This window comes from Porites lutea, chromosome 9, assembly GCF_958299795.1.
Source record: "Porites lutea chromosome 9, jaPorLute2.1, whole genome shotgun sequence".
Taxonomy (NCBI): Eukaryota; Metazoa; Cnidaria; class Anthozoa; order Scleractinia; family Poritidae; genus Porites; species Porites lutea.
The window spans coordinates 23,387,465-23,401,395 of record NC_133209.1 but is presented as its reverse complement, the minus strand read 5'-3'; the positions used below and the strand labels follow the sequence as shown (position 1 = coordinate 23,401,395).

The following is a 13,931-nucleotide window of genomic DNA, read 5'->3' as shown; positions in this document are numbered from 1 at the left end:
CACGTTACTCAATAATGGATAAGGTGTGCCACCTAGAAGGTTAATGAGCAGCTGGAATAAGATAATTTGCGCGATCCGCCAAAACAGAATTTCTCTGATCGATGTTTAAAAACAGATTGATTTTACCACCTATTCCTTATAATCGGTTGATATTCAAAAATGTACTTAGACTTATGCAAAGGGCGCAGATGACAAATTGTTATTGCTTGACATATCAGTAAGTCGCAACTGTTCATCAGTAGGATACCTACTTGAGGTGCTTGCTTCTGGTACGCAGTTTACTGCGCTTTTCACAAACATGCGAATTCTGAAGTTCAAAAGCCAACTAAAGATTTCGTTTTTCGATTGTGACTTCTGTTTGGTGGATTTCGATCCATTTTGTGAGTTTCTGTGTTTCCATGTTCGTTGTTGCTGTGATCGTAATTATGATTGACGGCAGCGAAAAACGCAATTGTGAAGGCGGCTTTTGAACTTTAGAGTTCGCAGGTTTGTGAAAAGCGCAGAAACAATATCCCAGTTTCTTTTATGCATGGTTTCGAGCGAGCACCTTCACTGCAAAAGTCAAACACTTGAGGCCAAATGCTAAGAAAAATCTTTCTTCAGTAGCCGTAAGAAACTTAAGTTAATACATACCAATAGTGGCAACTTCCCACAAGACAATTCCGAAGGACCAACTAAGAAATAAAAAATACGTAAGTGATCGGGAGACGGAAATACGAGGAATTTTAACAACTACAATCTTAAAAAAAAAGTGTTGAGTATTTTGCACTTTCTTCCTGGAAGGAAACGATCTCGCGGATTTGGCATCGCAATGAAAGCTTTCCCTACCTCACTACCCTTATTTGACTTATTTTTTTAAGGGGGGACTAGTTCTTATAATCATGAGTGCTTTAAATATGTTTCATTCAAAATTAGACGTAACGCCATTTTTCGCAACGTTCAATGTTATTTCCAAGATTGTAACTTTCGATTCTCCTGCTTCATCAGTTTTCCTCGATAATGGTAAATTATAATATTAACCTTTTTGCATGCAGTTTTGATGTATAACTTAAATTCTATGTAATACGTGAGAACTATACTTAACTTAACTATTCTACTTACATATCACTCTTGACTGTAAAAACCTGCTCGAAAATTGATTCGGGAGCCATCCACTTGATTGGAAGTTTCTTTTGGTTTTTAATTTCGTAGATGTCGCGATAAACCTGCCTCATCAATCCGAAGTCTGCAATTTTAAGAAGCTTTCCATGTCCCACTAAAACGTTTCGCGCTGCCAGGTCCCGGTGCACCAGGCCCTTTTGAGAGAGAAAATCCTGCCAACAAAACAAAGAACGACGACTTTTTGTCAAGTTAGTCGCTTTGCAATGACGATGAGTTTTGAAGGGGCAAAACAGACACGTTTTCGACGGTTTTTTCTACTACGATCATGTTCATATTCGTATCTTTATCCGCAGTTCAAAATATGATTCATTTCGTACTTTTTAATCCATGTCATTTCCACCATCGGGTATATTACGAACTTACAATGGCTTCTCTCCAGTAGGCCTGATTTGCTTAACTGATAGAGTGTCGCGTCCGGCCATTGCAAATGTCAGGCCTAGATTCCCGGTCAAGCCTGGATTTTTTAAGGTTCTTTTTCAACTTCAATTTTGAAGGTGCTATACAGACTCCTTTTTCAACCGCTTAGGTTTGTTCATTCTACAACGAAGATTATTTTCACTTTTCTTTTCTTCATCCACACTTCAAAATATGATTCATTTCACTTATTTCAATTGAAGTTTCCTGAAGCTTAATAAAAACGTGAGAAAGTGCCATAAAAATATTCCCATTTGTAATGGACTAGTACTTACCCTACACGTGAATTGAGAAAACAGCCGATATTTCGCGACGCCACACTGGTTTTCCCGCGAAATGACGTCTGAGAGACGAGCGCAGATATTCCATAGTGATGACGCGTAACTACCCAGATCTGGATAGTGCTTCTGATTGGTCGTGCCGCTCGTGAAATTTGCTCCAACCAATCAGAATCACTACATATACCCAGATCTGGGTAGTGACGCGTCATCAGTCTGGAATTTCTGCACTCGTTTCTCAGGCGTCATTTCGCGGGCAAACCAGTGGTGACGTGGTCAAATGTCGGCTTTTTTCTCAGGCTACCACTTACCATGCCTCGAGCTATCTGCCAGGCAAAAGACATGAGGTCAGATGGATAAAACGACTCACAGTCCTCATCACATTCATCATCTTTTTCATTATCTGTAACATCGCCTTCCTCTTCAGACTCAGAGAGGATTTCATAGGGTACATGCACTTCTTCTTCCTCCAAATCAGACTGCTTGTCTTCTTCAGAGCTGGTGGAAAATGCTCTGTTTTGGTGCAGTACAATCATTTCGTGGTCATCCTTAGCACCAGCCTTCAATAAAATCGATTGCAGGTAGAATTAGGCACAGTGGTTTCACAAGGTCAAGCCTAGATGGCGTTCATGTACTCTTAAGAATTCGTCCAGGCATTTTTTTTGTTTGTTGGGGACCAAGGGGCCTAATTTGCATTAGAACATCCTGGTACTTTGGGCTCATTGACCACTGACCGCAAGGTGTTCTTCTGGGTTTCCTAAGCTTTACGTTTGAGACCGCAATTTGCGAGTGACGCGATTTAAGTAATTTACACATGCATGGGTCAAAACTCGCGGACACGTTTTGACGATTGCTTTAAAAGTCATTTAACTCAGACACAATCTCACCGTAAATTGATTTCAAGCAGTTTAAAAAATAGTGCCTATATGAGGGTAACACCAGCCTGAGCAACAGGCGTTTGGGGGGTAAAAGAAAAAGTGAAGGAGGGAACGGGGGGTGAATTTAATGGGAGACAACTGCCTCCTAGTCTCCCTTTCCCTTTATTTTATGTTTCCTTTCCCTTATCACGTAAGGAGGGCCTGATACTCTGGTATGGATAACACAATGAATACTGACACAATAGAAACAAATGAATGTACCGACAGTTAAACAGTAATCCCGGCCAACTGGCCAGAAGCAAACCCTTTGTCTCTTTACCCTCAAAAGACAGCAGCTCAGGCATCGACCTACAGTGTTTGAAGTGAAAAAGCTTACCATATCATAGAAAACATATGACGTCCTTTCAATGGCAGTTGAAGTAGCTCTGTCTCCTGAAGTTTCCATATTTGCACATATCTAACAAAATGAGGAAGTTAATGGACGTTAATGGTTAATATGATTCACAACGGTAAGTTTTCTGTCGGTCACTTTCAATTGACTGACCAGGTGAACAAGTTTATAACGTTGTCAAAATTAGCTTCTTAAAATCATGGTAACTTCAAACTGCTGATCGCTGTTTCAATGCCTAAGGGAATATATATAATTTTAGTATATACACACTCAGTGATCTTAGTGATTTAAGCAATCTGATTAGTTCGCTATTTCGGACTATTCAACAATATTCACCTCCTAGCGAGTGGATAATGTGTGAGCTCGGTGTTTTTCCAATTTTCTTAGAGAACGATCTTTTAAAAGTAGACAAAATCCTAGGGCTGACTTTTTTTAAGGCAAGAAGAGACTTTGAAAGATTCAAAACAGCGTTTTTCCATTTACTGTAGCTGAGTATTGTGCTCAATGGATTGTTTACAACTCCCGTTTATTGGAGTAGAAGAAGTCGTTTCGTGAACTCAGCGTTTCCTACCAAGAAAAATTGGCCCAAAAATCTTATGACAAACAAATTTGAAAGCAAATGTTTGTAAAAATTCGACGTTTCAAGTAAATAGGAAAACGAGTGGTACAGGAAGACGACGTCTTACCTCGAGCAATCGAGCCACCATTTTTGTCAGCACTTCATGCGAAGAACGACAGAACAAACCCATTACGGCTATAAACTTGGCGAGTCAACAGAAAACAACAAAGCCCTACTTTTCTTCTCAGGTAAGGAGACAATTCAAACTTTTAACGGTTCCATTTACGCCATTACGCTTTTGTTACGAAGTGCTAAACTTGCGAATTGCCATGTTTGAAAATTCTGCAAAGATGTATTTTAAACTTTCGCGTGATTTGATCCGTCAATCAAATCGTCCTTTTTAATTGTTTCCTCTCTGATTTAGTTGAGATCACTTCGTGTGTATATACTAAAACAATTACTCTTTTCAATCTCGGTGAATAGTGGCTTTAGGAATATTTACCTCGCCGCTTCACGCCTCGTTAGGTAAATATTTAGCCATTATTCACCTCGATTTTAAAGAATAATTGTTAAATATACTAAGTTCCATCGCTCAAACCTTCACCTAAGAAGTTTGACGTTTCTTTTAATTATTATTTTTTTCAACTACTTCAGCCTAAGAGAAGCAGAGTCTGATAGTTTATTTCTACTGTAAATCCTCTATTAAGCGCCCCCTCTCAAATAATCCCCCCTCCCCCACCCCTCCCACCTCTCTAATAAGCCCTCCTTTTTCAGGGGAAGAAAGTAAATATAGGCCCCCACCTTCCTTTAAGTCCCCCTCCCCTCCCTTTTTCTATTATTATTCATTAATAAAATTAACGATAGACTGTATAAATCAATCAAGACAGCACTGTAAAAGCTCCTGTGGACTGGTCCAGGAGGGTTTATTCAACATCTGAAAGTTCAAATTTGTTTTTGAACATCCTCAGCATGAACTCCAACTTTTGTACTTGAAGCTGCAAGTTTAACTTTAGCTTTTGCACTTTGCATTCTAGTTCTTTACGGAGAACTGATACCATCGTCTTTGCTAAGTTGAATAATTCCGCTGTCTCTATTAACCCCCTCCCCCCCCCCCCCCACGCCCAAGGGTGTTTAAGGGGACATAAACAGAGGATTTACGGTATATAATGTTTCTTGCTTCACATTCATTGTCATATATATCACAATACCCACATAGTCAAAAGAATCGGAAAGAAAAAGAAACGGCTTAGACTTTTTAACATCATCTTTACTACACATTGTATTATAATTAACATGCCATGTACACGAGGACACAAATTAAGTTTGGCTTATTATGTACCTGACTTCTTTTCCGTATTAACCACTGACGCAAATCACCATGAGCGACGTATTCAGTTATCAGAAGAAGTGGTTTGGTCATTGTCCAACAGCCGAGAAAGCTCAGAACATTTTGATGTTTCCCAACTTTTTTCATGAGTTCAATCTCACCAAGAAATTCACGTCGTCTTTCATCGGTTGCGTTATCTTAAATATCAATAAGTGCAAATTTCCTTCAAAGTCAAGAAATGAGATAAGACAAACGTCCATTTTACACATTATTTTCAGTGAGACAGGATGTCAGCAAGGACGGCACCTCTGGCTGCTACTCTAAGTACCTGTAAGACCTAACTTTAACCACACCACACCAACACTTGATACACGACATGAAGTAACGTGATTCAAATTATATACCATATCAATGGACGTCTACACTCCTTATAAACTTTATAGATAGAAAATTGGAGACATTATAGTTCCCTTTGAGCAGGGATGAAGAACGAAGGGGTAAGTCCAAAGTCACCACCCAATGACTCAGTTATCTGAGTTGAGAAATAGTCTTCATCAGAAGCAATATTATCAAAACACTTCCATGTCACCGTAGTTTCCCGGGGGGGTACTGCCATATATGGGCTATATAGGTATGTGCCGCTGTGAAGGGTATGGTTTTCAAGCAGTTTACTCTAGGATAGGGTATATAAATCAGAGCGTTTGGCTCTAGAATAGGGTATCATTTTTCAGGAAACTGATCAGTTGGTTGAAGATTTTATCTAGACTAGGTACACAGCTACTCTAGGATAGGGGGATTTGGGGAGTTTACTCTAGTATAGGGTAGCAAAATTCAGCTGAACTAGCTCTGGTAAAGGTTAAGGGTTCCAGGCTCCCAGCGGCACATCCCCACCCAGAAATTCCTAAAGTGCCCCCCCCACGGGCGTAGTTTACTTGTAGTCAAGGCGGGATTCGAGCCAGCAACCACCCGCTAGCCAGACGCCCCTCTAGCTAAGCTTCCTAAAAACCCATCTACTTACCTACCTACCTACCCAACTAACTAACTAACTAACTAACTAACTACCTAACTCAACCTTTATGTCACCTACCTACGTACTTACCTACCTACCTCTACCTTCCTATTTTCCTATCTACCCACCTACCAACCAACCAACCAACCAACCTACCTACCAACCTGCCCACCGACCTACCTACCTACCTACCTACCTAACAACCTACCTATCATATCAAACAACCAACCAAAGAACCTTTCTACTTACCTATCAGTACCCACCTACCTACTACCAACTACCAACCGACTAACTAACCTTCCTTCTTACCTATCTACCCATTTACCTACCAACCTACCAACCCAACAACCTTCCTATACCTACTCACTTACCAACCAACCTTCCTATTTTCCTATCTACCCACCTACCTAAACGCCTGCCTACCAACGATACCCACCTACCTGTCTATCTACCTACCCGCTCACCTACTTGCTTACAATCGGCGACAAAATTGTTGAGACATTGTACTTAAATAGGGCAACTTCGGAGAACAAAAGAATCCGCACCCCTCCCCTGTCCTCTCCATTCAAAGTTGGGGTGTTTGTTGTTTTCTATAGGTAGCTAGAACAAGGGCACAACATTGCACGGAGGGGTGGGGGAGGAAAGCAATATTTCCTCCTTTTGAAGTTAATAAAACGTAAAAAAGCCCAGTTTTGGGCGAAGTGTCTCAACTCATTTTGTCGCCGATTGTCTGAATCGAAATCTACGCGCTGTTGTCTTATTAGCACCGGTTAGGAGACGGTTACTAGTTGAGATTACTATATTCACCGAGTCGTTTTTCAGAAGATACATAAGATACCCATATAATCCCTTTCCTGTGTTTTTCGATGGAAAATTAGTTTTGACAATCTTTGTACTCGGTAGTGTTTTCAAGTAATTACGCAGCATACCCACGTACCGAATGATTGATTTTCCTGACGGTAATTAAGTGTGATCGGTAGGAATCGATGGGAGATAATATATTTTATTTGAATATATCCCTAGTAAGTTCGAAGTGTTTATTCGAAGTTTGGCTATTTGATAAGGGTGGGATGGACGATAAAATAGCCATGATTGCTATGCGCAGGAGAATTTTCAGGAAAAATGTTCCAATTTCTAACGCACAGCAAAGCTGCATAGCATGCTAAATTTGTGCAGCAGATTCGTTGCCCATATACCCACAAGGGTCTTTGAAGAATGTACTTTACAGTAGAAACTATGAGGTCAGGAGGAGACTGGCCACGAGTAACCACGAGTAACCAACTTTGTTCTTAAAAGATAATCAGATTATTTTATTTTATACTCATCGTGGTTACTCGTGGTTACTCGTGGAAATTCCTCCTAAAGAGCAATTTTAGCCATTATAACTACCTTAATGCCTAGAAATCTATTAAGTTTCCTATCCTTTTCACTTTGTTCTTTGTTTCGATGCGTTTCGATAAAGGGGAGAATAAGAAATCGTGCGGGACGCGCCACATCGCACGATGTCAAGGCACGGTTAAGCGTGACACGAAATGTCACGCACTGAAAATAACGAAATCGCCTTTCTAGAATAGGTATGATGAAGTCGAACACTATAAATAAAAAGACACCAGGGGTCTTACATCCCAGCATAAAGAAATGAATTCAATTAACTTTCTAAAGGACGTACGGCCACTTTTGAGACAATCGGCGACAAAATTGTTGAGACATTGTACTTGAATAGGGCAACTTCGGAGAACAAAAGAATCCGCACCCCTCCCCTGTCCCCTCCATTCAAAGTTGGGGTGTTTGTTGCTCTCTAGGTAGCTAGAACAAGGGCACAACATTGCACGGAGGGGGTGGGGGAGGAAAGCTATATTTCCTCCTTTTGAAGTAAAGAAAACGTAAAGAAGCCCAGTTTTGGGCGAAGTGTCTCAACTCATTTTGTCGCCGATTGTAGCTATAAAGCTACCTACACATGAGCAACCTACACACCTAGCTAGCAACATACACACCTACCCAACTTTTACAAGCCTATTTACTTACCCACCTACCCACCAACCTGCCCACCTACCTCGCAACCTACACACCTACCCAACTTTTACAAACCTATTTACTTATCCACCTACCTACAAACCTGCCCACCTACTTACCTACCTTCCTACCTACCTATCTACCAACCGACCTAACAACCTACCTACCTAACAATCTGCCTACCAACCAACCAACCTTCCCTCTATCTACCCACCTAACTACCCAAGTACCTAGCAACCTACCCAGCTACCAACCTACCCATGTACCTACCCACCCACCCACCTACTTCTCCACCTACCAACAAACCTTCCTACTTACCTATCTACATTGGAACCTCGATATAACGAACCTCTATATAACTAAGTCCTCGGTACAACGAACGATTTTCTTTACCCCAGTAATGGTAAAATATACGAAAAAGAACCTCGAAATAACGAAACCTCGTTATAGCGAACTAATTCTGCCAGTCCCTTGGCCCTTCGTTACATCGAGGTTCCACTGTACCTATCTACCTACCTACCCACCTAAAGGCGTCGGTCTGCTGTTGGTAATAAATGAATCTTAAAGTACTGAAGTCTTAGAAAAGAATGGATTGCGACTGAAGCGAGCCGTATTTAATTGAAAGATCTAAATTAAGAACTGGCCAAATTTTGGGCGTTTCTATTCCACACTCCCTAGGCATCGTCGAGGAGATTTTTTCCTTTGTAATTTCTCGACCTTAGAAAAGACCTTGTCCTTTTAGGCCAGCTTTGATGCGTAGTTCGTATTTGAACAAAGCCCTAACCTGAAAGAATGCATCATATAAAAAACGCCCACACCCACCATGGAGCTCTTTAACAGCAACAAATTGTTTCCTTTTCTTTCTTGAAGAGTCGTGCTGACATTTAAAAAACTCTAAGGCATCTTGATGCAGAGCTTTGTGAACTTTTCCGAAAGCCCCTTCGCCCAACTCTTCAATAAACGATGTCCTTATTGGAGGTACTTCGCAAATCTCAAGGACCTTTACATCGTTGACTGTCCTATCAAACATAACACAACGGAAGCCAGTTATACGACCACCCTGATATTATGGCTACTTTTATTTTTTTCTGGCGAACGAAAGTAACGATTTTTACTTGAAGCCTCAAAACGTTACTCGGCTTAACAAACAGTCGACTTGTTGGTAAGAGAAAATAAACAAAGAAAGAAAGAAAGAACGATATAATAACGTAAGGCTATTTCTTGAAAAAGCTTTCTAAGTGGTATGTGATAACCAACAGATTGGTGGCAAGATTTATTCATTATTTGATATTCTTTATTGTCATCACGACATAGTTTAGCAAAGTTTTAATAATCGTAATCTGTTACTTGCACGTGGCTAAGACTACCTGGTTAGTGACGAATTTTCATGGCCTAACCATGGTCGTATCCCGGGGGTACTAAAAGATTTTTTTGTGGGGGGAGGGGAGGTGGGATAGGAAAGGGCTCTGGGACCCGTGAGACCTTGGTCAATGCCAATTTCGGGATCCCATTCTAGACTATGCCCAAAATCTTTACCTACACCCTAGGTATTCTATGGATCAAAAACTCTAGTTGCTCAGACTGTTGACCATTTTTCCAAAAAACTGATACTGTATACTGGACCAAAATATCCCTCCATTTCGATACCCTATCGCAAGTAAGGCTGCAAGAAAATTCTACTCTTCACAGCGGTTCGTTCCTCCCTGGGGATCTTATTAACAGGGTTTCACTCTATTTACAAAATTTAAGACCACAACTAGTTTTTACAGTCAAAACACTGATAAATCATCACAAGTCGAAACACGTTGAACCATCCAATAAGAAGCTGATCCAATTAATGTCACCGCTTATCGGACTGTCTTCCCACTGGTGACAGACACGTTATCACATCATTACTTGGTATTTTATACAGGGGGGGATAATGCAGTTGTCGTTCTTTTTTTGTTTTTATTTGCCCCGGGGGCACGTAGCTCTTTGAAGAGAAATTCAGATACCTCTTAACACGACGCCTGGACTTTTTCTTTCCCTTGCGATTCCTTATGTAAGTGACCACGGTTACTACCAGGGCAGCGAAGGACACCACACAGGCAACGATGATGAAAATATTCCGGTTATCGTCTTGCGGAAGCCCTACATGTAAAGACGTCGACACAAACGGAGATTAAGCAACGTTTGGACTTCCTTAGAGCTGAATGATCAGAAGAACTTTTAATCACATTTGACTGTTCAAACTGACCTCATTTAATCGTTGTAACTATTGTAATTCACTGACAATTCATAAACAGGTTATCTATACCTGATGACGAACTGCTTCCTGCTTCAGGCTTCCCTCCCGTCTCTATTGGCCATGCATTTGGGTCAGTCTCGCTGCTTCCAAGCGCGTTCCAGGCTTTTACCTTAAATTCGTAAGATGTTGTACAGTTGAGGGACAACTCTAGCTGGTTTACTTCAGGGATTGTCATATTTATCGTGGTCCACTTCCTGAAACGTCCTTCTGGTTCCACTTTTGAATAATGTACAGTGTAGAAAAGAATCGGACAGCCACCTGATGGAGGCTTAGCCCACTTCAACGTGACATTACAGCCAGGCGTGCTTGTCTCCGTATTGATTATTTCCGGTATTTCAGGACGATCTGTAGTTTAATATAAAATTTAAAGTTAGTCCACTAAGAATATTAATAGTGGTGATATATTACTTTTTGTTCACTTAGACTGTTCTCTGGAATGCTTCCGTGATCAAGTACCTTATCACTGCATACAAAGTCAAGCTTGTATCTTCAGCTATGGCGATATCGTGTTTAAAAGGCCTAGTTTTAGCTTCCTTTATCAGCCAAAAAAAGAGAAAGGAACTGTGCTCGAAGAACAGTCCGTTTCAAAGCCGAGGGCCGGCAGGGGCCTTCCTGGCAATTTGGAACAAACTCAGGATCACGGTTTAATGAAGAATGATACATGGGCTTGCTACAAGCCTTAGGGCCGGAGTTTTTCAGACTATCATGGATTTTTTCTTTTGGTATGCACGTGAATCCTGGCCCACAGGTAGCTTCAATCCTGGGGAGGCACTTTGTCGACTCATTATGGCTCTTGGTCGACTTCGACTTAGATCAAGAATCATGATGCCTTGTAAATGTTTAGAGCTATTATATTAAGTTTCTTTTTTAGCCTTTTTAAAAAGCTACATGCAAACGGACACAACTGTTTCAAACTTTGCGCAACAACTCCCAACAACACGGAACGATAGAAAACAGGGTGTGCAAACGGAAACAACATGTCAGATCCAACATTGCTATATAGCTGGAAATTTTTCTCAACAGCTTGCGCTCTCATTGGTTACTTCGAAGTCACATGACATCTAACCATGAAACTGTTCCCCGCCAAAATCTCTGAGCGGGAAACATTGCAAAGTCAGAGTGTAACACTGCACTGTTACGCGAGAATGTTGACCGAAGACCGACGACTGCTCCGCCTCGGGAAACATTGAGATTCCCGGCAAAAAAATTAAGTTTTTCCCTCGGGACCAGTCATTTAAAATATTAAATATTAAAAATTTAATGTTGCATTTGGGATCAGTTATGGGCCAGCAATGTTACCTCAATTTCCACGGGGCGTAAGATGAAATTCTATCACTAGCTGGCTAATCAATTAGCCAAAAAGTGCTAAATGAATCGTATTCGATGTAGAGATTAAGGATGATTTTTTTTTCTATGTTCGAGTTATTCCATAACATACCAGAGGCATTTAATGCAATAAATCCTTTTGACCAGAGGCTTGGGCCTTGCGTGTTCAGGGCTCGAACGCGAACAGGATATTTCCCTGCTTTAAGCAGACCTCTAAATTGACAGCTCCGTTTCTCTGAAGTTGTCATACAATTATTCCAGGTGTAATTATCAAGTCCTACTTCGGCCTCGTAACTTGCTACAGGACGGGATTTGGATTCGTCAGGTGGTGGATCCCAGCTAACATTAACGACACCACACTTTTCAGGGACGATGTCTTTCAGCAACGGCGTACGAGGTTTCCCTGTGCGAGGAGATATGTGCCATAGAAAACAAAAAAAATAATAATGGAGCATTTAGAGGAGCACAGAGTGTCAGCTCATTATCATATTTTGGTTCGTAAATTAAAACTGAGCTAGCATTGCCAAATCTTGAAAAGCAACTAACAGTTTAAAGTTTGTGGAAATTTATGGACCAAATTATGGACGAAATTAAACCAAGGACTCGGCTCCACTTCAACTTACCTTATTAAAATAACCTTGATTGACATAAAATGTTTCATTATAGGTTTTTCGGGATCTGAACTGGCTTGATCCTGGATTCGGGTTTTGTAGAGGAGGAAAAGAGAAGGGGCAGAAAAGAAGGAAAGCTTTCACATTAGTTACTTTTTGAACGAAAATAAAAAAGCTGTTTGACGTTTTCAAACATCCGTAATTATTATCTTCCTACATATAAATAAGCAAATAAATACTTGTGTATCTCGAGAATTTCTAAAAACCAAAACGCCGGCAGCCCCTTTTTTGTTTTTACTCTGAGGTTTTTTTTGCCTACATTAATACAACTTTGGCTTACTTATTATTAAATGCTATGCATCGTGAAAAATAAAAATCTCAGCGATCCCGTTTCCTGGAATACACTACATGCATAACTGACAGTAGTTTGTTTGAACTGTCAAAATGACTTGAGCTCAATCTCTACTCAGTAACAGTATGACTTTGAATCAGCTTATCATTCGGAGAGGCTACGGTTGTTGGGTGTGAGGGAACTATTTATGGATCCTGGAGGGTACTCAATATAATGGTTGGAAAACAAATCAAGTCACTATCGCCTGATGAAGACCGGTAGTAACCAGGCTGCAATCGATAACAAAGGGACTATATCGCGAGACGATCAAAGATCCCTATCAAAGTCTGTTTAATATAAATTACAGGATCATACCTTTATCCGTGAACACAGTCAGCACAGAGTCCTCGTCGAAGTCACTGTGCCCTCGCTCATTCCATGCCAAGACTATAATTTTATACTCTTTGTTGCAGTCTGTCATCAGGTTATGACGATCTGTGTTGTTCAAATTTTGTACTTGCCAGATTGAACTGGCTTCAGTGACCGGGTCCCTGGATTCTTTGTAATGAACAGTGTACTGTGTTATGGGGCAGCCTCCAGAGTTGAGAGTTTTCCACGACAACTTAACTCCGCAAGCAAACGGTGAAGCTTCAACAGCAAACTTTTTAGGTCTTTCTGAATGCAAAAAAAATGGATATCCAAATAGAATTAGTTCCTTTTTGTGTTACTGGGATTCCATTAATTGTTTCCTCTTCATCAGATATTGTAGTACCGTTCATAAAAATTGAACCTATGTCATTCGCTGAAAGAAGGTTCTACAATTTCATGCAAAACTGAAAAATATATGTTCCCACCCCATCGGATACCGACGTCTATTATGGATCAAATATATCATTTTGCAAGGTCCAGTATCTCTGATATGCTTTGAGTAGTTGCTTTTAAATGTTACAAAATGTTTTCGTATTAGACTTTTAAAATTAATCATTGTAATGAATAATTTAGTAATAATAATAATAATAATAATAATAATAATAATTGATACATATATAGCACAATTTCCATAAAAATGCTCGATTGCGCTTTTACAGAAGTTCTAATGACAATAAAAATAATTCTAAATATATAAGTATATACAAGTAAAGAACTTTTCATACTAATTTCAACTTAAATTAACTATTATAGCCGGTTGGTTCTCTTTGTAAGTGTTTATATCAAAGGCAATCTAAAAAAAAATTCTAATTTCATATTCTAAGATTGCATGGTACTTATTTAGTTTATTGTGTATTGGTACTTCGAACAGGTGCTCTTTGAGCCGGTTCTTCCTGAAGCTAAATTTCCCAAGGGTG

The 13,931-nt window shown here is 40.1% G+C and overlaps 1 protein-coding gene across 1 annotated transcript; it reads right to left on the bottom strand.

The window, feature by feature from the left end:
* Positions 1-622: 622 nt before the first annotated feature.
* LOC140949065 (uncharacterized) lies at positions 623-13,439 on the bottom strand. Its single transcript, XM_073398310.1, has 10 exons — positions 12,961-13,439; positions 11,756-12,046; positions 10,327-10,662; positions 10,025-10,160; positions 8,853-9,049; positions 5,021-5,205; positions 3,108-3,188; positions 2,165-2,413; positions 1,102-1,313; positions 623-674 (listed from the first exon to the last, which is right to left on the bottom strand). The coding sequence occupies exons 1-10, from the start codon at positions 13,064-13,066 to the stop codon at positions 623-625; spliced, it is 1,845 nt and encodes a 614-aa protein (XP_073254411.1). The 5' UTR covers positions 13,067-13,439.
* Positions 13,440-13,931: the final 492 nt, after the last annotated feature.